Raw genomic sequence first — 22802 nt, 5'->3', positions numbered from 1 at the left:
AATGAAAATTAATTCAAACATTGGACGAACAGTACAAATGAATTGAATTTCTCTCTAAAATTTTTATAATCATAGAAAAACAATGGGCGTTGGCAACACTACACGCCTAAGCAATTGACATTTGAACAGCCATATTGATTGTACAAAAGCGAAAGAGAAAGAAAGAAAAAAGACATTTTTTCGTGTGTCTACGTTCATTGCGAAAAGTCGCAAAAAAAAAAGGTGATTAATACCGTTTTAAGTAATCAAAGAAAGAAATTGTTAGCGTAGAAAGCATTAGTTCAATTAATTGTGGTGTAAAAACTCTTTCAAAAAGATCACAAAGGCCATAAAGTGTGATATACAAAAATAATTTCAAAGAAGAAAACGTCAAAGTGGGTGCGTGAGAAAACGGAAAAGCAAAGATTCGTTGCTCTGGAAAAGAAAAAAAAAAATGATGAAAAGGAAATTAAGATGCAATAAATAATGAAACCGCTCATTATCAAAAATCAAAACTAAATGTTTAAATTATTTAATTTACTTTTTCAAAAAAAAGTGTAATGAAATTTTTCATTTATGGCGATTGTTGTTGGTCTAGTGGTCGTTGTCATCATCATTTAACATCGTCATCGTAATCGTAGACTTCGTACACGGTTTTTTTTTTTTTTTTTTTTAATAAATATTTTTCTTTAATTTCGTTTGCCCTCTTTTTCTCGAGTTTTTATTTTCATTTCCCTTTGTAGTGGTTTGGACTGGTTAAGGTTTATTAATGAAGGCGGCTATTGTATATCAGCATTTTTTTCATTTTTTTTTTTATTCTTTCTAAATGAAAATTATTTGCAGATTTAAGAAAAAAAAATATTTTTAATATTTAAAAGAAAGGAAGCTTAAAGAAAAAAAAAAAAAACTTAAGCAAGTGCATAAAGAAGAAGGAGAAAAGTTCGAAAAGTAAATAAACAAAGAAAAAGCACATCCTATTATAAACACCTAACACCGCAGTATAAAAAAGAAAGCAACAATAATATCAAAGCAATGGGCACAAGGGAAGATGAATACGATTATTTATTTAAAGGTAAAGTAAACGACATGTATGTACATTTTATGAAATTAACAAAAGTTATGGCTAATAACTCTCTTTTTATAGCGCATTAGTTCTTTATTTTGAAGGTTAATAAAATTAAATGAAACTATAGGGAAATCTTAAGAGGTCCCAAGACAATAATTTATTTCAGGGGGTCTCCTCGCCAGTTTGTTTAAGGCTGCAAAAGATTTAACTTAATTTAAAAGAAAAAAACGTGCCGTTAAGCAGACGAAGACATTACACCTTCATTATAAATTGCTTAAATATGATTGTGTTATTAATTAGGGCTTTTTTTCAATTCACCCTTTTTTTTGATGCTGTTTTTACTTATCTTCCTTGTTTATTTGACACGTTGCATAAAAATCCCTCGTAAATACTTACATTTTTCTTATTTGTTTATCGCACATGTATGCATTTGTCGTATTATCCCTCTTTTAATCTTTATCTGAAGTACTATTCAATTTCTAATGAAATTGCATGAGTTCGTGCGTGTGAGAATGCAAGAAAACGAAAAAAAACTTTCTTTTTGACCTGTTCTCTCTCTCATTCATTTATCATTCTCTTCTAAACTCTTTTTTATGCATACGTTTTTTTTTTTTTTAGTTCGATCGAGAGTTACTTTTAATATGAATCATATTACACAACTGTTGATTCATGTAAAATAACTATGGGATGGCCGCAAACAAGGGTAGTGAAGTAAACAACAAGGATCTTTTTAACGATTCTTCAGCCTTTTAAAGCTTTACAGACTATAATCAAGGATTTGCACCGTCCAGGAAAGGAGGCGGGAACAAATTTATATCTAAATATTATTTGTTGAATATATATGACTTGCTAACAGTAAAGCTATTTTTGAGACTCTATAGCATTTCTCTTTGGAAGCTACTTGGGTTTTGTTTTTAACAGATTGACTTAAATCTTGAATGTGTCTTATGGTCCGAAGGTAACACAAAAGTATTTTTTCAATAAATCATCTCTAAATTTGAGGTACTTGAGGTACGACAACATTAGTTTACATGAAAGTAATATGAACAGTTAAGTTATCGAGACAAGTATCTAGAACCGAGAGTGACGAAGATTGCTAGTACGAGTTGTGTTAACAATAAATAAAAGTTTTGATTCAAAAGTACCATTAAAATATATGTTTTTCTAAATGTTATCTTATAAATTTGAAACGCATCTTATCATCCGGCATGTCTTACAGTCCGAAAAATACGATCATATACATAACTTTCATCGTGTCCAAAATTTTAATTTCATTTCATTTCGTTCAGTTTAAAATAGGATATATAATGGACTTGATTTAGAATGTTTTACTTTACTTCCACATCCGATTACAAAATGATAGCCGGTGACATGACATAGATTATGTGTAAAATTGCCGGTTAATAACTACTTTTGCTCATAACCAAAAGTCCGCTTGAAAATTCATATTTTATTATCTTCAAATTGAACAATGTTTAGTTCACACGCGCTACAAACTTGTAGCAATAAATATCTGATTTGAATAAAGAAAGGAAAACGCCTACTACAACTGTACGTATGAATGTTATTGATGGCCGATGTTGCTTGATTGTCAACGTTTATAATGCGTGGGTTTCCAGTGCGTGTACGCGATTCAGTGTGTACGAAATATACTTATTATTATTAATCGCGGAAGATCAAGAATTTGCCATCGAATTTGTATATAGGCTGCCTGGTATCGTCTTTCTAAAAATTAAACCAGTGCTGTCCCATATTATTTTCGTTTGAAAATTTTTAGATTATCCTTTTCTTTTCTTTAAAAAAAAAAAAAAAGTAAGAATCATTAAATACCCTACATGCCTAAAAGAATTCTTGTTATGCTCACCACTGTAAGATGGTTGATGTTTTTTCCATAATGTATTTAACACTCAAAAGGAAGCTTTATTAGAGTCCCTATAAAGTGTATATATTCTTGATCAGCGTAAAAATCGGAGTTGATTTGGCCATGTCTGTACGTCTATGTGTTACAAGTGATTAAATTCTGTTTTTTATTTTACTTTTTCGAGATTTTATGTTTATTTATCGTAAGGCAAACAAGACCATTTTGTACACCCCTTAAATGAAGATATATTATCTGCCGAAAAATGGGTTAATTTTAAAATGAATATGGTAGCCATCGCGATTAATTTTTTCTTAATAATACCAGCGATATGGGTATCAAAAAAAGGGCTTGGAGGGTAGAATTCGAAAAACATAGCGGTGGATATGCGAGATTTGGCCCCCGTCGAATATAGTCGTCTTACTAGTTTTTCTATGCAATTGCTATTATGGCGGAATTTTGATCCCCACATATTAAAAATTAGAGTTTTATGGTCTATAATGCATCAATTTTCGTGAATATCCTTACAAGGGTAGGAACCAAAAAATAGACCGAGATGATCTAAATATGACAAAGATAATTTTTCATCTTGCATTATTATTGTGATCTGATTTTCATCATGAAGCAATGAAAATTAGACTTTTTGTCATATGAACTTTAGTTTTAAAAAATTACTCCAGTCGATCCAAAGCTTTCACACCAATTTAGAATGCCGAAATACTGTTACTTAGCCACATTAGCCGAGAAATTTTTAAAAATGAAACTTTACGCCATATAACGACTTGTCAAAATAGGGCGTTATACGGCGGTGTGGCCGAAAAAGTGGATTGATCCGAACCATTTTCAATAGCCTTCGTCCTTGGGCCAAAGTATGTCAGTGTAAAGAATTTCATGAAAATATCTCCTAAAATTCCACCTGCAGCTTAAACGTACGGACGGACTGACGGACCGGCTTAGAATCACTTTCTGAAGGTATTGGTAAAGTAAAAGGTGTGTCTATCTTAAACCCTGCCGGGTGTTGCATGCATCCGCCCGAAATTAATGCACCCCTTGCACCACATGTGATCTGGGGCATAATAAAAGCAAATTGCGTTTGTTTTCCTCTTATAATTCGTTTGGAAGAATAACTGTCAGTGTTCGTTGTTGATATTACATCGTAAACTTTTAGCTTTTATCAAAAGTCAATCAGTTTTCATCGAGACATACAATGGATAAGAATACTTTATGCGGCCGCAATTCTATGCCTATGCAGTTCTTTATTAAATTTTATAAACTCTAATAGATAAAAAGAAAAATAATGAAATCACACAAACATACTATAAATAATTATCATAAAAAACATTATACGCCCCTTACTAATTCACATATCTTGGTGTTTGGCCCTCCAATGCTTGTAAACAAATCTCAGCTGACATCTAACTGTTAGTTTCTTGTATCTAAGTACAATTATTGTTATCTTCAAATATATGCAAAGATATTTTTTAACCATTATTTCTTGGTTAAGAATAATCTTTGATTTTTTGATTTACTTTCCCTCCCTCTCTCTCTCTCTCTCTCTCTCTCGCTCACTCTCTTTGTGCGCTCTCTCGCTATCTATTGATACTATTCTTCGTGCTCTTTTATTTCGCTTAGTTTCCTTTATTTATAGCTTCTGCGATTGATTCATTTAGCTTCGAGCACGTTCATATGAACTGACCGCATGATTTACTACTAGCGTCGCACATATTCATTTACGTATCACATATGAAAGTGCATCTATTAGCGGAGTGAGTGCATATGTATGCATTGAATTTTCCGCTTCCTCGATTATTGCCATCAATTAAAGCTGCGTATAAGCATGAATTTTATTAAGTGTTCGTACCCATCATGAATAGATGGGTAGCATAAAGAGTCCACAAAATGTTTATATCTTCAAAGATTTTGCTTTGTATACTGCATGTTCTTCTATCTGTGATCTGCTTATTAAAATAAAAACTAACAGAGGAAATTGAAACGTGGCAGAGAGTTTGTAAACGGAATGATGCAATTTCCAATTGGAAACCAATAAATGAATTTTCGGGTTATAAGATGCACTTTTTTGCATCAGAAAAATCGATTCAAATTTTGAGTGCGTCTTATGAGTCCAAAGGTGATATTAAAATATTTTTTCAATAAATCATTTGTTAATTTGTGGTACGTGAGGTACGACAACAATAGTTCGTGAAGATGAACTGAAGAATGTTAGTTTTGAAGTGGCGTCGTATAGTCCAAAAAATACGGTAATCAAAAATGTTGATACGTTTGAACCGTTTTTTTGTGATCATCTGAGCCTCCTCTTCGCTTGCAGTAGTTGAAGTAGGCATTGGAGGCCGCGAACTGTGGTGATGGGCAAGGGTTAGGCCAAGCGAAGACAAATTGAGGGTTAATGGTAAATGGGAGTTTCCTCTCTCCGGAGCAAAAACGATTACATTATAATAAGATTTGTTGAATGTTTTCCTTTTTACCTGATATCGCAAGGAAATATTTCAAAAGATTGTTTCATTCGATTCAAAATTTTCCGATTTACTCAATTTGCTAAAATGATGAAATATTCTTGGCCAGCGAACCACGTTTCGAAAATAAGGGTACAAGGACTAATAAAAATGATCCGATCCCATCTGTTTTCAATAGCGTTGCCAGACCAAAATATCCCCAGAAAGGTGGATAGACAAGATTAAATTAATTCAAAAAATTATTCTGAATCGATCGATATGATTGAAAGAGGGGTTATAGCAAAGTTTTCCTAGCTGTTACATACATCCAAGCATACTTAATATATTAGATTATTTACCGTAAGTAGTGCAGAATATAAAAAGAGAAGATATGCTACAGTTATTATGCACGAGCTATAAGAAAAATCCTACCATATTTTTTCACCCTTGATATTAAGCCGACATAATCCTCATGATTCATTAGTAAAACTTGTCATATATACCATACATTCTGCGATAGTGTTAGTTTATTGGGCAGTGTTAATAAGCAGAGACCGTTAACGAAAAATGTTCTGAAAAATTCTTGTCCGTGCTACCGAGTGCCAAAAGAGCAGAGTAATACGAGACGATACGAAAATATTCCTTACGACCATCCCAACTACTTGCTATTATCTATTTATTGTTTTTGACACAAAGCGTTTCAGTAAATCGGGCCAAAAAATTGCTGCCATCTAACATACCTCATAGTTGAAAATATCATTCGCTGAGAATTACTCTTAAGGAAAAATTTTATATTATACTGGGCCATGGCCTACATTTTGCAAAGATAAGCTGGATTTCAATGCTGTGCAATCATTTCGGGCGAACGTTACCGACAAAAGCTAATTGTACTGAATCGATATCATAGATGAAAACGCCACAGTACATGATGAAGCGGCTCTCAATTCGATTGCATGCTGCAAGACCAGTTAGGGGAAATAGAAAATGATCATGATCATGATCATGAAGTGCTAACCGCACTAAACGTTATACCTTCTGAATAATACTTCTTCTAATTGATGATGCTGATCCCATCCCGCGGGCGTTTCGATTCCAAGACGCGTTATTTAATTCAAAAGGCGTTTATATCCCACTAGAGAGATATTTAATATAGTGGGCAACCACGAGCAATACTTTTAAATATATCTACATATATATATATATTTTTTTTTTGATTATTGAAATCTGCTTAAGAAAGCTACAAAATTAAATTACATGTAAATAGAAAACAAGTAAAATCATTATAATCAGGCAAATACGAGCATCGAACATCCTACACCAGTTCACTTATCGCAATTGAATTTTGAGAATTTCATGAAATTTGGGAAACGACTATTTGAAGAAGTATTATATAGAAGATCCAATGCTTGTAATTCAAAGTTAATTAACTTGTCAAAGAAGTCATTATTTCTCCGTTTATTTTATTATAAAAAATCAATAAGTAGATCTTCTTATTATATAAGTAAATGTCCGATTCCAATGGGAACCTTTTGTCAAAGAAGGAGTTAAAGATGTCCCTCGTTTGTCTCGAAGGAAGAAGTGTTAGGTTCTGATTTGAAAAAGAGCTGATTTCTGATTGCCATAAGGTAAGGTTGTTAAGAGACAATCTGGTAGAAAGTGTAACACAAGCGATTTCCACCGCCGTCCGAATCGAGAGACCGAAAATTTCTGCCAAAGCTTTGACATGGTTTATTTTTGTCTAGAGTATAAAATGGATAATTATCCTAAATTTCCTATAGCATCCGTGTCAAACTTGCCGTGAACTTTTTGTATATCGGGAGAAGGTAACTGAAGAACGAAACGTCGGCGAAAATACATTGTTTTGTCGGGAAATATGTGGAAACCGGCAAGCTATTCCCGTCGTCAAATAATCGGCAGATTGTCGCCTCACACTTGCTTTGAAGAGGAGTTCAAAAAAACAGAAATTTTTCACCGGAAGCTTACATTTTGAATCGCAATATTCTATAATACATAAATATTCTTTTTTAATTCTTAATGTTTCTAAATATTAATTTTTGCTCCGATATTTATTAACGAATATTAAAAATCATGAAATATTTTAAAATGGTCATGTCAATGAATCAAATTTCATTAAAGTATCCTGATAATTGTGAGCTTTGAGCTGAACGGAAGCTGCTTGGACAGACGGACAGACACTTACAAATCTATTTAAAAAATCACCCTGACACAACTATACAATATAATATGGATCTCCCTGAAGTTAATTTGGTATCCTATCCGCGCAAAGGGTGCAACACATAAAAAACAATAAAGAGCATTTCCTAAAATTTTTTAAAAATTTTAGTCATAACAAGTTAAAGCATTGTTGAGATTAATCACGAAATACCATACATTACGCTAAATTTCAAAGTAAGGCGTTAAGTGGTCCGGTCCGAACGATTTACAAAAGGGTCGATCCTTAAGCCAGAACACGTCAGTGTATCAAATTTCATCAAATTATCTTAAGAAATGGGGCTTTTAGGTTGCATACAAGAAAGCAAGACTGGACAAGATGGACGGAAAACTGTAGAAGATAATTCTCAGTAGATCGTTATAATAAAAGAGGGATCTATCTCAGGTCCTTCCTTCTATTCACTTTGCCGCTTGTAGGTTGCTTACAAAAAAACAAGACCGAGAGATGGACAGAAAACCCCCGGATCGACTTGGAAGGTGATTCTGAATAGATCGTTATAATAAAAGAGGGATGTATCTTAAGTCCTTCCTTCCATTCACAAAAACTTAATATAACCTTGCACTGCAAGCGGTGTAGAGTATACAAAGTGCGACCAAAGCTCAATATAGAATTTTTTGTTTAATTCTTTCTCTCTGTCTCGTTTCTGCAATGTTTGTCTGCTTCATCTTGTTCATTATTTTGAACTGCCCCTATTTTTTTTATTTTATTTTATTTATTTATCTGCTTCTTTGTTTTTTTTTTTTTCCTTTTTTTTTTTGTGATGACCTCTTCTGCCTTTTGCTATAAAAACATTCGTTATGTTAAGCAATCCAGCAACACATAAACGAAATTCTTACGTACGTTGTGGTCGTTTGTTTTCCCATATTCACGTACTGATGTAAATTTTTTTCTTCCATTTCTGGTCATCAATGCTGGCACACGTATATATATGTGTGTGTGTGTGTATATATATATTTGTGTTTGCCTGCCTGTCTATCAGATTGAGTTACTTACCCTACATTTCATATTATTTTATGTTTGCATTTCTTATTCTAATTCTTCGTCTTCGCCTTCTTCTTCTTCTTCTTCTACTATTGCTACAACTACTACTATAGTCTTCGTAGAAGAGCAAAATTTTCATTCATTGCTTCAAGAAGAGTCAATTGTACATTGAAGAGAAATGGGAAGGAGGAGTGAGGAAAATGTTAATATTAATTTTAATTAATTAAATACATTTTTTATGCATTATTAAAGTGAGCACGCAAAGTCACTTACTTACACTTATACTTGGTCAAAATTCATAAATTTTATTATATCAATAAATCCATAAAATTAATAACAAAACTAATAAATTAGAAAGGAATTCGACTTTAGAAGTTTCTGGATTATGAAAAAAACTTTTTGAAAGAAAAAAAGAAGCAGTTCCGTGCGACATGTCGATTACATTTATTAACCCTCTCTTAATTAATAATAATTTTTATGCTTATCAGATAGGAAATTAGTATATAGGGGACGTTACCGCCGCCATTGCACTTGTCATGTTTCAAAATACAATAGGAAATCTTGCAGAGAGAGAGAGAGAGAGAGAGAGAATGAGAGAGAGAGAGAGAGAAAGAGAGAGAGTAGCTTCTTGATCAATATATTATCAAAATCATTATTGAAACATAGGTTTCCTATAACTTGGATAAATCTGACTAAAAGATATATATGCCATTTCGTTGGGCAACCTTTTTTTGCCATTGTTCTCGTAAGATCATCATGGCGTCAATATGAGATAGCTTCGATTTCGGGATTAAAATTGAATTACGTTCAACTTTATACCGTTGAAATTGATTTGCAGAGAACGCAGCCGATGGTAGGTCGAATGGGACAAGGTGGACTTGGCAAATATTCCCAGCCAAGCACTTTCAAGCTTTGCAGTATGTATGTCGTAGAACATTGCAGCAACGACAAGTGAGGCTTTCCCTATTCATCAATAGCGGCCAGTTCGCCTTAAATTTCATCCTTTCATCGCATTTACGATAAGCTTCCAATCCCACTAAGCACGAAACATTAATTCACGTTGCTTTGCTTTCTGTTTTGGCAACTTTTCTGCAGCTTTATTCATCGCATACTACGATTTTAGACCAATTTCATCAAAAATGGCTCGAAATCATTTTGTTTTGACATTCATGCGCAGATGTAGCTTTAATTTTTATGATGTCCTTACGTCCAATGTACATGCATGTGTACATATGTAGATATACGCGCACTCACACACACACACACACATGCGCGCACTTATGTACACACCCAATTATATACAAAAACATATACGTATGCATACATAAACGCACACACACACACGAATATATATATATATATATATACTTAACTCAATATTTATATCAATCAAATCAATCAAATATATATCAATATATGTACATGAATTTATAAACATAAGCATACATAAACATACATATATATATATGTATACATATACACTCCTGCATACATATACATGCAAAAATGTAAACCTATGTACCAGGCCACGATTATAGCTGCAAGAGGCAAAAAGTGACAACTTACAACCCGTAGCACTTACTGGATTTAAAACTTGCTAGGAAAGATTATCAGATATCAGATTAAAGAAATGTGAAAATTGTCGTAAGCAATAACAAAAAAGGTAAAAAGAAAATCATGTTATAACGTTTCGTATAAGCAATGAAACAATGAAACTATGGCTAATACCTCGAGCTGTTGACGATGAGGGTCATAAAGGAGTGAGAAGAAAATGCAAGTCGGGTGGCCGCAGCCTACTTAGTGCGAGCCTAATCGACAAATGTTATGCGTTCACCGAGTGAACAAACAATGTAGCTGCAAGCACAGTAAGCCGTGAAAACTGACTTTTGGTAGTCGCGATTCTTATTTACTCGGCTACAAATGTGGACGAAATGAGAAAATATCTCTTCTACAGATATTTATCGAAGACTCGACCAATAGTTAAATACAATTTTCTTAATTGTTTACGCTACGTTTGATAGTCGAATACAATCTTAGCTTTAATATGGATACCGTTCACCAGTTCCAAAGAAAAATTCCACGATGTTTTTTTTTCTATTCTTGATATTTTCGCTGTATTCAGCGAACGAGAGCAAAAAGTATAATTAATTAGCTTATGAGTTAAAAGATGATGATTAATATGATATAGCGGCAGCTGGCTCTGCTCTTCGTTTTTAAAATAGGTTTTCAAGTAATTGGAGCATTTTAAGTTCTTTTTAATTTTTTCACATTTGCTTACTTATTTCACTATGCATAGTACATAGGCAAATGTATGTTTGTGTACCCATCACCGAAGGATAAGAGATTTACTCACTTTGTTAAAATGTTCGCAACGTTTGGAAGAATGTTTCTCAGATACCCCATATATGTATTCCTGATCAGCATTCAATTTTAAATCATTTTAAGCATGTCCGTCTGTCCCTCTACCTACGTAATGTCTGTTGGAGACATTTTCCTTGTCGCAAAAATGAATGAATGGCTTGTTCCAAATTCTGGTATATAGGTTAGATCAAAACGATTGATGGGGACCGCCAATGGGGAATACTTTACTCTTCAAAAGTTAGCAGAGACGTTATAAAGTATATTATATATATTATTTGTCTCAACCTAGGGATGTTTGTCCGTCCGTCTATTGCGCTTCAGGGCTGCCTGCTTATATATGCATATACTAAACTACTTACTGGATATTAGTTTCATGAATATGGAAAGTTGTTGCAAGAAGCTGGATATTGAAAATGGACTAAATCGGTGGGAAGGAGGCATGCCCACAGTACAATATTGTATAAGAGCATTTTTTTCAAAAGCATAAAAATAAATCGTTTGCGCCATTGCTCCGGAACTGCAGCAATAAATATTTGCGCATATTCGAACGTATAACACGAAGGCGATGGGTGTAAAAGATTCGGCCAAAGTCGAATATAATTTTTTTACTTGTTGTAATGTAAACAGTAGTTGCTCTTTTGTACATATTGCTGCATAAGCAAATTGCTTTAATTAATTCAAGGATTTATTTTTGAGTTTCTCTGAAAATGACTTACTTTTTAAGTGGCAAAGATTTTTATCCTACGCGCATTTTACGGGGCTCTCCAACAAGCAGACAAATGAATTCTTGAGAAGTCTGTTGGGAAGGTTGACCGCTTGTATTTATTTATTTATTTATTAATTTTTTTTTTTCAGATTGACCAAAACAGTGGTGATTAGGAAACGTTATAAATAGACGCACATATTATGGCACCGATCGATTAAGAAAATGATTCCAAGCCTGTTTGTCCGTCCGTTTGATGTCCGCAAGATTATATTATTGCAACGATCGATTCGGAAGCATTTTCTGAATTGATCTAAGTCTGTCTATCCGTCTGATGTCCGTCCATGCTGTCCGTCATTTAAGCTACAGGTCGGTATTTTTCCGATGTTTTGATGAAATTTGGTACTTTGACGCTCTTTGATCCAATGACGAACACTATTGGCAATGGTTTGGATCGCTACACTTTTTCGACCGCTGCCCATAAAAAGCTTTATTTTGAAAAGTCGTTATATGGAAAAAAGTTACAATTTTCTAAAAATTTCTCGGCAAAACTCGTTTTGTAATCATCGTATTTGGACATTCTCAGTTGGTTTCGAAAATTTGATTCGGCTGGGGCGCATTTTTGAACCCGCTCTCGTATAACCGTGCCTAAGAAAACTGAATCTTTGTGTAGAAGAACGGTATAATTTTTAATATTTCATGGTGAAAATTAGTTCATGATAGTAAAACGGCGTAACGGACTTGGACCACGTAGATCTATTTTTTAGATACCATCGCAAATAAAGATTGCCTTTGCATGAAACTAACATGTTTTATTACCAAACTGAGCGCATACTTGTGTTAGGTAAGGTGGTGTAGAGTATCTAATAGGCGGCTTTGCTCGTCTCTATATGTTGTTTCCATGTGAATTTCTGACAAATACAGGCAAACGTTTGGCTCAATTTTATCGATTTTAAGACTAATGTTATTAAAAAAGAATTTTTAGTCGGTATCGAAAGCTTTAAAGTGAAAACTTCAGAAATTTTTTTCCACAATTTAGGAAAAAAAATGAAAATAATGAATATGAGTGTTTCTTTGATTTTAGTTTTGTAGCCACGCATACAATGCGTTTGATAAGAAATGACCAAAGACTAAATTTATTCTTTTGGACATAATTGTTGTGAGGTTGTAAGTGTGCTTTCTAAAAATAAATAGACAGTCACATGAATACTATTTAAGTGACTTAAGAACGTACGATGTTTGTTCGTTCACTAAAAAAAGATAATGACTTTTCAACTTTCGTAAGCTATGTATATTCGATTTTCGAATTTTTTTTTCTTCTTCTTTTTCTTTTTATCTTTGTACACATATCCCCAAGATGTGTTGCATGTAGTATCAGTCATTTTGCATTTTTAGTTCGCCTTTGATAGATATAAAAGTTGGATGTGGTTTGATATGTTTGGCGAGTTTTTGCTATCAAAAAAATGGTTCATATAAACTATATTAAATCTTGTGCGAAAAGTAAACTTAAGCGCTGCAAGACACTGTGGCATTTGGCAAGTCTACTTTGAGCAACATAATTGTTTATATGTGGTACAAGGCTTTCAAAGAAGGCCGAGAAGATCGTAATGACGGTGCCCGTCGTGGACGAAGCAATGAAAAAAATTGTTATGGGGAATTGTTGTCGAACCATAATCAGAGAAATTGCTGATGCCATTTTTTCGGATGTTTTGGGCATGGAAACTTGTGGCAGCGAAGTTGTTTGCGAGAACCCCTGTACGAGTACTGCTCAGGAGCTGTTAAATGATGCCAAAGACGATCTAGATTTGCTCGAATGGGTCTTGGTCGCTCCTTTCGTTGATTACGATGGCGTGGTGTCCATTGTGAGTTCTTGCCAGAAAGTCGCACGGCCAATAAGGAATATTACCTTGCAGTTGTGCGTCGTTTGCATGAGGCGATGAGAACAAAAGGTCCGAAAATTTTGTACTGCCAGTCACGGATATTACGAGCCATTAATGCGCCAGCTCGCCGCACATCCGTCGTTGCTTTTATCGCACTTTTTTGGCCAAAAGCAAGATCGCAACAATGCCTCAGCTATCGTATGGCGTTCTGCGACTTTTTTTTTTGGACTCAAAACTGTAAAGACCCATCAAAGGTTGAAGTTGTTTTGCCGCGATTAAGGAGATAAAGACCTTACCGCTGGAAGAGCTCAAGGTCATACCGAAAAGCGTATATCACAAATGCTTCGAAGATTGGAGAAACTGTTGGCCCAAATCTATATACATATCTTAGGGTGATTACTTTGAAGGAAACGAAAACGGGTGAATATTTTTCGAAACAAATTAAAAGCGACCTTTTTCTCTGAATGCATCTCATATACCTATTAAACGGTAATTTGAGCGTTTTACGTGCTATGTTCAATATTCCTTAGGTTTGGATAGGGGAACTTATATTTAATAACAATACTTTTCAAGCATTCGATTTCTCTTTTCGACTTTCCTCCTAGAATGTCAGAATTTAACTAACATCGTTTGAGTAAATCACTCACTTACTGCTTTACATCAAGACATTTAGCGAAGATCATATTTTGTGTTGATATCTTTGTTGATCCTATGACGCATTGAATGCCCATGAAGATATTTGACAAATCTATCTTCTGCGCTGCATTTACCAACGAATGTTAATCTTTTCGTTCGTTCGTACGGCCAACGTCTGTCGTTTCTTGTTGATAGAGCTTCATGGCCCTCGCCCCCACCGCATCACTGCCTCTTTCTCTGTCTATGCCTTTCCCTCTTTCCATCTCTCTCTAACTATTCGTCTCGCTCCCTCACCTCCTATCTCTCTCCATTCATTTCTCTTCCTCTCTTTCAATAACTTTCTCCCTCTCTCTTTCGATCTATCTTTATCTGTCTCTTTCCCTCTCTGTCTTTTTGTTTCTTTATCTGTCTGTTTTTCTCTATTCTCTTTGTGAATCGTTTTCTTTTGTCTTTTAATCTTTCAGTATGTTTCGCTTTATGTTTCCCTCTCAAGCCCTTCTTCTCGTACGCCTTATTACAGATCACTTAAACTTTGGCCATTCGGCAACGAACGTGTGCTTTTCTCTGATTGATTTCTGTGTCAAAAGCGAACATTTAGATGAGACCTAATCTACTTAAGCCTGTTCACTGCCTTCACCATATAACGGTGACAAAGCTTCTTTGTCACTCTTTCATTTGAGATCCTATCTTCGATCGAGATTAAGAAATTAAATAAGGTATTGTCAAGCGTACAATTTGTTCCGTTCGTAGTTGCAGTTTGTCAAGTTGCTTATCTACCTATATAAAATCATTCAGGCTCGACTGAACGACTACAGTTTCCTAGATCAAATAGCAATCCTTTTATATTGATATCACGTTTGTCATCAGCTGACCGATCCTTTTCTGTTCGTGTTGCTGGCACCTAGTCTGAGAAGTTCTTCGAATATGTTCTTCGAATACGTTTAGAACAATATCGATCGCACTGTTAAATTCACACCGTGTACTTTGCTGCTGGTACGAACTGATGATTACGGAGTCTATGGAGTAAGATGACTACATTAGTACCCATCTAGTCTAACTTGTATATGAACAAAGCCTGTGTCTTTAAAGATTCTTTTTGCCTATGAACTGTGCGTATATAAGTAGGTAATAGGCCTACGACTTTATAGTTGCTTAATAAGTTGATAAAGAAAAAAAAAAAAAATAAACAAAATTTTTTGTGAGGTTAGAAAGAAGCTCTCTCACTTCTACAGCAATTGTGAGTACAAGGGGGCTCACATGCGCCATAAGATTGTCTTCGGTTTTGCTTTGTCTTAAACGAAACACGATTATGTTATGTATTTTAAAATAGGAGAAAACTTTCTCTTTAATCCAATATTTCATGCTATCTATCTCTCTTTTGCTCTCTTTTTTTTTTTATAATTAATTTTTTTTAATTTTTATTTTTTTTATTGCATATTTCCAGTTGTTCTTATTGGTGACTCGGGTGTAGGTAAAAGTAATTTGCTTTCACGTTTTACGCGCAATGAATTCAATTTGGAATCGAAATCAACGATTGGCGTCGAATTCGCTACGCGCAGTATAGAGGTAAGATGTAAAACTTAACCTGAAACTTTACAAAGGATAATATTACTTAAGGTAAAATACATAAAAAAAAAATAAAAATAAAAATAAAAAGAAAATGTATTGATATCGTAAGTGTTTGATAGAAATATGCTGAGCGTGTCGTTTGTTGCCCCGGCGGCATTCCGTAAAGATGTGAGAAAGGAGATTTTCAAATTTTTCCTTTTTTTTTTTTTTTTTTTTTTTGCATTTGTACATGATGGGGTTGGTTAAAATTGTATCGATTTTCATAGCTCATGTGTATGCTGAACAACAGCAAGCAAACTATCAGCAACAACAACAACAAGTAAAAACAAAACGATAACGAGCAAAAGTATTTTGTATTTATATATAAACATGGAAACATGACAAACTACTATGGCCTTTAAGACTATACTAAATTTAAATTCGCCATCACAAACACAATCAGAGAAGAGGGACAGTTTTTTTATTATTAGTATTATTTTTTTTTTTTTTTTATATTTCACTCAAGATATATGTAGAGGTTAGATGACTGCACAAAAAAAGTAAGTAAATGTATTATAATTGGACAAGGTCGATCATTAAATACTCGATACCATTTCACTTAATAAAATTCTTTACACATTTTCATCATAAACGCAAATAAAAACACAATAATGAAACGCGGCGCTCACCTTCAAATTCCCTACAACGCCTCGTTTAATACACTAATTCATATAAGAAATTTCCAATATATGGCTTTGGATGGGGAGTGATCGAAAAAGTGGTCCGATTGGAACTATTTTCAATAGAGTTCATCATTGGACCAAAACATGTCATCTCAAAAATTTGCAATCCGTAGGTTGAACGCAAAAAAATGGACGGACGGACGGACGGATGGACACACAACCTTAGATCGATTCAGAGACTTATTCCTAAACGATTGATATATAACGACTGATATATGATGGATCTATTTCCAGTCGATATGGTTGTTGCAGACATCCGCACAAGCTTAACATCACTTTGGATCGCAAGTGGTATAGGGAACAAAACTTATAGTCAATTCAGAGCTTAAGCTCGACCTAAAACATGAGCAGACGCTATGAAAGTAATGAGGAGAACACTTATAAGACATGGGCTTTAAAAAACCGGACTTCGGTAACGCTCTGTAGCTCAATCTTAGTGCAATGTTTATATATGTATTTATGACTTTCGTTATAAAATATTCAAAGTTAAACATTTTTGCGATTATATGGGAGGGGATTCAAAAAATTGATCCATTTGATCCGAAATTTTCATATCAATTTAACAGGTCGAAATATCATTAATCATTGGTTTTTGTCGAGAAATTTTGTAAAATGCAAATTTTTTTCCTGCACTGACTTCTTGAACTAAGGACTTCCATGGTTGGTCGCAAAAATGGCAAAAATTTTCGGCCCGAAATAATTTAGCGATTGAACATAGTTTATATAGTTAAATGGATTGAAAGACAGACGGACGGACAAGTAAAAAAAATGGAAAAAAATGCATCACTTTCCATTGGGTTTGTGTTTCGGCCAAAACAGGACAGTGTACCAAATTTCGTCAAAGTACCTAAAAATTTGTCGATCAGCTGGTTGAACCTAGTCTATATGGGTTGACAGACAGATGGAGGCATAGGCAAATATGGTTCGATTTAAAAAATAATCCTAAATTGATCAGTATAATAAAAGGATCCGCCCATCTTTTGATATTCTTGGCGAGAAGTTAATGTTCATCACGCCATAGGTAGATGGTGCAGGTTATAAAGCGAAGAGCAAACTTAAGGCGAATATAATGTATCGATCACGTCACATATATATCCAAAATGCTGCCTCGTTCATTATGGCTGTACCCGAGAGTTTTTAAAGAGAAGGTAACCAGACCTGATTAAATGAATTCTGAATTTCAGGTTCATTGACTATTCATATCTGCATAGCTATAGGCTACAAAAGCAACGGCAAAATGAATACATCTCTATTTCGTTGTAGGGGAAATAAAAATGACATCAACATGTTTATGATATAAGTCTTAAAAAATGTATGCATGTCTTTAACGGTGAACATTGGGGAGACTTGTTAATTTCATTTGCTATCTACTTGAAGCTCGCACCATGTGATCGGCCTACTTGAGACGGCCAATCCCATTACGCTAGCCAAAATATAAAATTTGTTTTACTGAATGCAAAAACAGAATTTACACATTTTTGACATAAAGGACGTTATTAAGGAGCGTAAGATAAATCTCGAAAAGCATTTTACATTTTTTATACCCTACATATCTGGTGGTGCAAGGATGTATCAAGTTTGTACAAATGAATCACTTTCCGAATTAATCTAAGCTTGTTTGTCGCTCTGTCTGTCTATCCGTCCGTATTCTTGCATCTAATCTCTCAGACCGCAATTTTTTACATAATTGGATGACTGTTATGTTTTGGACCTAATGACGAACGTTATTGCAATTGATTCGTGTAGGACCACTATTTCGATCACTTGCCATACGTAAATCCTTATAGTGAAAAGGCTTCATATGCCGAACTGTATTAAATGAAATACTTAATAGATGCCCGTGATGCTCTACGATAGTTGTGGTTGTTTTTATTTCAATCAGTATTGATCTGATTCTACGGATCTTCAATTACGGATTATACAGTCAATAACTTTTCAATTTTATACCCATCACCGAAGGATGACAGGTATATTCATTTTGTCAAATCGTTTGCAAACGCCCTCAAAGCGCATATATATTCTTGGCAAGCATCAATTTCTAAGCCGATTTAAGCATGTCGGTCTGTCCGTCTGTACAATGTCTGTTGTAAACATTCTTCTGGCCGTTGACTTCAAATTTGGAAAATCATTGGACGTTCTTGCACACAGGTTGGTATTGAAAATGGAACAAATCGGCCAAAGGACACGCCCACAATACCATGTACATTGAAAAGGCCTATGTTTTTCAGAAGAAGTAAAGTATTAGTGTTTTGCTCGTTGCTCATACACCGTAGTAAATAAATAACAAAAATGTGAATGTATATTCTATGGGCGTTACGGTGGCAGCTGTACAAAAATGGGACACATTTACCACGCCTGCCTAATATTATAGTGTATCAAAATTTAATTTTTTTTTTCAATGCCTTTATAAGGCGCAGAAATAAGCTTCAAAAGCCCCATAAAGTATACAAATTCTTGGCCAATTTCAAATTTAGAACACACCTAAACATGTCCGTCTGTCCGTCTGTGTAGCTGCGCAAGTGCGTAGTATTAAGATAATGTTTATAAATTTGCGCGAAAATTTGAAAGTGACTTAAACTTTTCCCAGAACACACCCACTGCACCCACACGCCTATGCGACAAGGACTTATTTTGCAAATAGAAAAGCTCAGCCGTGCCCACTCCATGCTATAGAGCATGAAAATTTAGTCCTTTTACTTTTTTTGCCTTCTTTAGGGTGACGATGAAGGGTGAAAACGATTCGGTCATGACCGAGTATAATATCCTTGCTTGTTGTTTTTTTTTTTCCCATTAATTGTATAAAAATATGGATTTAAAAGTTTTTTTTTTTATTAACCGATATAATCATGTGCGTCCGTTCCTTTCCCACTCTTCGAATTCTCGATATGAACTTCTTTTTTCTTGCTTGACCGACTATTTAGTGAATGTCTCTTATAAAAACTCGGGCACGACGGTCATTAGAAAATATTATGGGTAGAGCAGGAACGGAAGATAACAGTAGCGTGCTGGACAACTGACTCTGAAAAGGTTGGAATGACTGCTGCATGTAGAGCGCTGTAAAGGCGGATACTATGGTTGGATAATGAGCTGATATGGTAGTGTGCGAGCGCGGTAGCAAATGGACATGTTCAGTTTGAAGTACTAAGAACGTTGAGAAAGTCCAATAATTCTACTGGCTGAGGGCGGAGACACTAACTCTGGCATTATGAACTTAATGCACTTAGACGACTTGCACACTTCAGGGGCTTGTCAAGTGATTGTAGGTCACAGAAGCTAAGCTCTGATTAATTTAAGCAAGTGACCGAACAAGTGACCAACTTTCACATCGCTTCATATCATTCAGCCAAAATATTTTGCATCTTGAAAATCTCTTCTCCTTATTCGCACATTCAATGCAATCGGACGTAAATTTAGAGCACTCTCTCGTATCTCGTAACATTTAACTTATAAGAGATCATAATTCTTTTACTTGTCTTTTACAAGCTTGTTGGATATTCTTTCAATATTTTTCTTATAATGTTTCCATCATCTCGATAGTTCGTAATTCTTCCCATTTCGTTGTTTTTATATATATACATGTGTAATAAGTTTTAATGTGTCCGCAGTTGTATTCGTGAAGTATAATACCCTGTACCACAAGTGGTGAGTTACCGTGAACGTATGTAACACGCAAAACAGCTTATGATACCGATCGATTCAGAGTCGTAATCTGAATTGGTCTAAGGCTGTCTGTACGTCTCTCCACCTGATGTCCGACCATATAAACTTATGTTCAAGCTGCAAGTCGCAATCCTTGAGATATTTTGATGAAATTTGGGACAGTAAAGACGAATGCTATTAAAAATGGTTCGGATCAGTCCACTTTTTCGACCACTCGCGCCCATAACGCCCTAGTCAGAAAGGTCGTCATATGGGAAAAAAATTGTAATTTCCAAAATTTCGCGCAAACGTGGCTAAATAGCAGTATTTCGGCATGTTAAGTTGGCATGGAAACTTTGGACCGGCTGGGGCAATTTTTGAGGCCCCTTGTCATGTAATGAGAACTGAAGTTGATATGACAAAAAGGTCAGACTTTCAACGCTTCATGATGAAAATGATATCAAATTTAACTGTACCAAATTGTGGACCCTCTCAGCCTAATAAGGATTCTCATGAAAATTGACCATTTGCAGAGCAGAAAAGTCTAACTTTTAATATGATGGAAATTGATCCATAATACTATAGTAATTTCATCCAAAATTTGGATCATCTACATCTATTTTTGGATTTTGCCCTGTGTAAGGATTAAACTTGTACTACATTAGATTGCATTTTGGGTCCGCTTACCCATAAATGAAAATTATGTTAGGCAATGTGGTATGTTGTCCGACAGCAATGTTCGTACTTGTTGTTCTGCCAGGAGGATTCGGCCAGGAGCTGTAGAAACTTTGTTACTCTTTGTAACTTAGTAAGGAAAAGAAATCATTATAATTTTATATTTTCGTATAACTGTTAAGAACTAGTTAACGGTTGAAAAGCATTCGTTTTTTTATAAAGAAAAATTATGTTTAATTTCAGGTGGATGGTAAAACGATTAAAGCTCAAATATGGGATACAGCCGGTCAGGAGCGTTATAGGGCCATAACATCAGCCTATTATCGTGGCGCTGTAGGTGCTCTACTAGTGTACGATATAGCTAAGCATTTGACGTACGAGAATGTTGAGCGGTGGCTGCGAGAATTGCGCGATCATGCAGATCAGAATATAGTGATTATGCTGGTGGGCAATAAATCCGATTTGAGACATTTACGTTCAGTACCCACGGATGAGGCCAAACTATTTGCCGAACGTAACGGTCTGAGTTTCATTGAAACGTCAGCCCTCGATTCAACTAATGTCGAAACTGCATTCCAAAATATACTCACAGGTGATTGATTTATTAAGTTAAGCATAGATTAACCACCCGCACCGTGAAACAAATTATGGAGTGTACTTTGCGAATAGAATGCTGTTGTGTAACAAAATAGATAAATATTTGTCTTAGCGGAGAATATTTTTATACAAACTTTCCATTAAGGCGGGTAACTGAATGGACCAATTTTAGTTTTCATAGCACGGCAGGGATTATTAGAACCAAATTCAATCAATTTTTCTTTCATTTACACCGTTCATTTAATGGCCTAACGCTTCTCAATGGCGTTCATCCTTCGGCCTGGAACACATGAGTAGTCCAAATTTCATCAAAAATATTTCAAAAATCGCTATCGGTAGCTTGAATATAAGATGGACAGACGGACATACAAGCTTATTAGTACCTCCAATTATTCTCGATGTTGGATAAACCAACATAATCCTAATATCAATAGGTGCCAATAGGTCGTCAAGTTGGGTAACGCGTTGAACGGCAAAGTGGCATTAAAAAAAAAATGTTACAATATGAGGTTAATAGATAAAGAGATAGTAAAAATGGTTCATACCTTATGAAGCGATTATGTTTCGCAAAGAATTAAATTAAGATTACGGTGAAAGCAAATTTCCCATTTATTGTAAGGTATATAGTATAGGCCGGATCTCGATAATATCTTGCTAATCAATGATTTTATTTATATATCTTTTTGTTTTCTTATTCTCGTTTTGGGTAGAAATTTATCGCATTGTTTCTCAAAAGCAAATACGTGATCCGCCTGAAGGTGATGTTATACGTCCTGGCAATGAAGTTCCAATTGATATTAAGCCGACTGTACCCGGTGATGTACGCAAACAGTGCTGTCAGTGACCGCCTTATAGTAGCTGCCTCTGCTGCCTGCATGTGAACTATAACTACAACAGCAACAACAACAACAATAGCAACATTTTAAACATGCGTCAAGCCCATGTTGTGTTTTAAACGGAAACAAAAAAAAAAAAGAAACAAAAAAAATTAACGATGATTACAAAAGTAAAACAAAACCAAGCGAGAGAGAGAGAGAGAGAGAGAGGGAGAACAACAAACAAACAATTGGTTTATCATACACATTTTACGTTAAGAGGAAGCATAACATTTGGTAGAGCAGCATATTTTAATCAACCGCCCCAGCCGCCCTAATCGCCGCCCCTAAAGTGATTCGTTTGAAAGCAAAAAAAAAATAAATAAATAAATAAATGTTTATTTTTCTGTATTTTTTTTTTTTTCTCATATTTTCCATTTACTCTTCTTTTTTTTTCCTTTTCTCCGTTTTTTCTTTCTTGTTAAATATTTTCCATTTAATAATAAATTTACGTAAAATAGTTTAAAGATTTACTAAAAAAACAAAAACAAAATATTCTTTAAAGGGGATGAAAAATCAAAAAGCAAAGGGAAAGGGGGCTTTTATTTATTTATTTTTCTTCGTTTTTTTTTTTTTTT

General features: G+C 34.6%; 1 protein-coding gene across 1 annotated transcript; it reads left to right on the top strand.

The window, feature by feature from the left end:
* The first annotated feature begins 871 nt into the window (after positions 1-871).
* LOC119638497 (ras-related protein Rab-11A) lies at positions 872-22543 on the top strand. The gene is made up of 4 exons (XM_038035306.1): positions 872-1051; positions 15592-15713; positions 20996-21344; positions 22060-22543. The coding sequence occupies exons 1-4, from the start codon at positions 1012-1014 to the stop codon at positions 22191-22193; spliced, it is 645 nt and encodes a 214-aa protein (XP_037891234.1). The 5' UTR covers positions 872-1011; the 3' UTR covers positions 22194-22543.
* Positions 22544-22802: the final 259 nt, after the last annotated feature.

The sequence above is a fragment of the Glossina fuscipes genome, unplaced genomic scaffold, assembly GCF_014805625.2.
Source record: "Glossina fuscipes isolate IAEA_lab_2018 unplaced genomic scaffold, Yale_Gfus_2 90, whole genome shotgun sequence".
Classification (NCBI taxonomy): Eukaryota; Metazoa; Arthropoda; class Insecta; order Diptera; family Glossinidae; genus Glossina; species Glossina fuscipes.
This window is presented reverse-complemented; position numbering and strand designations above follow the sequence as displayed.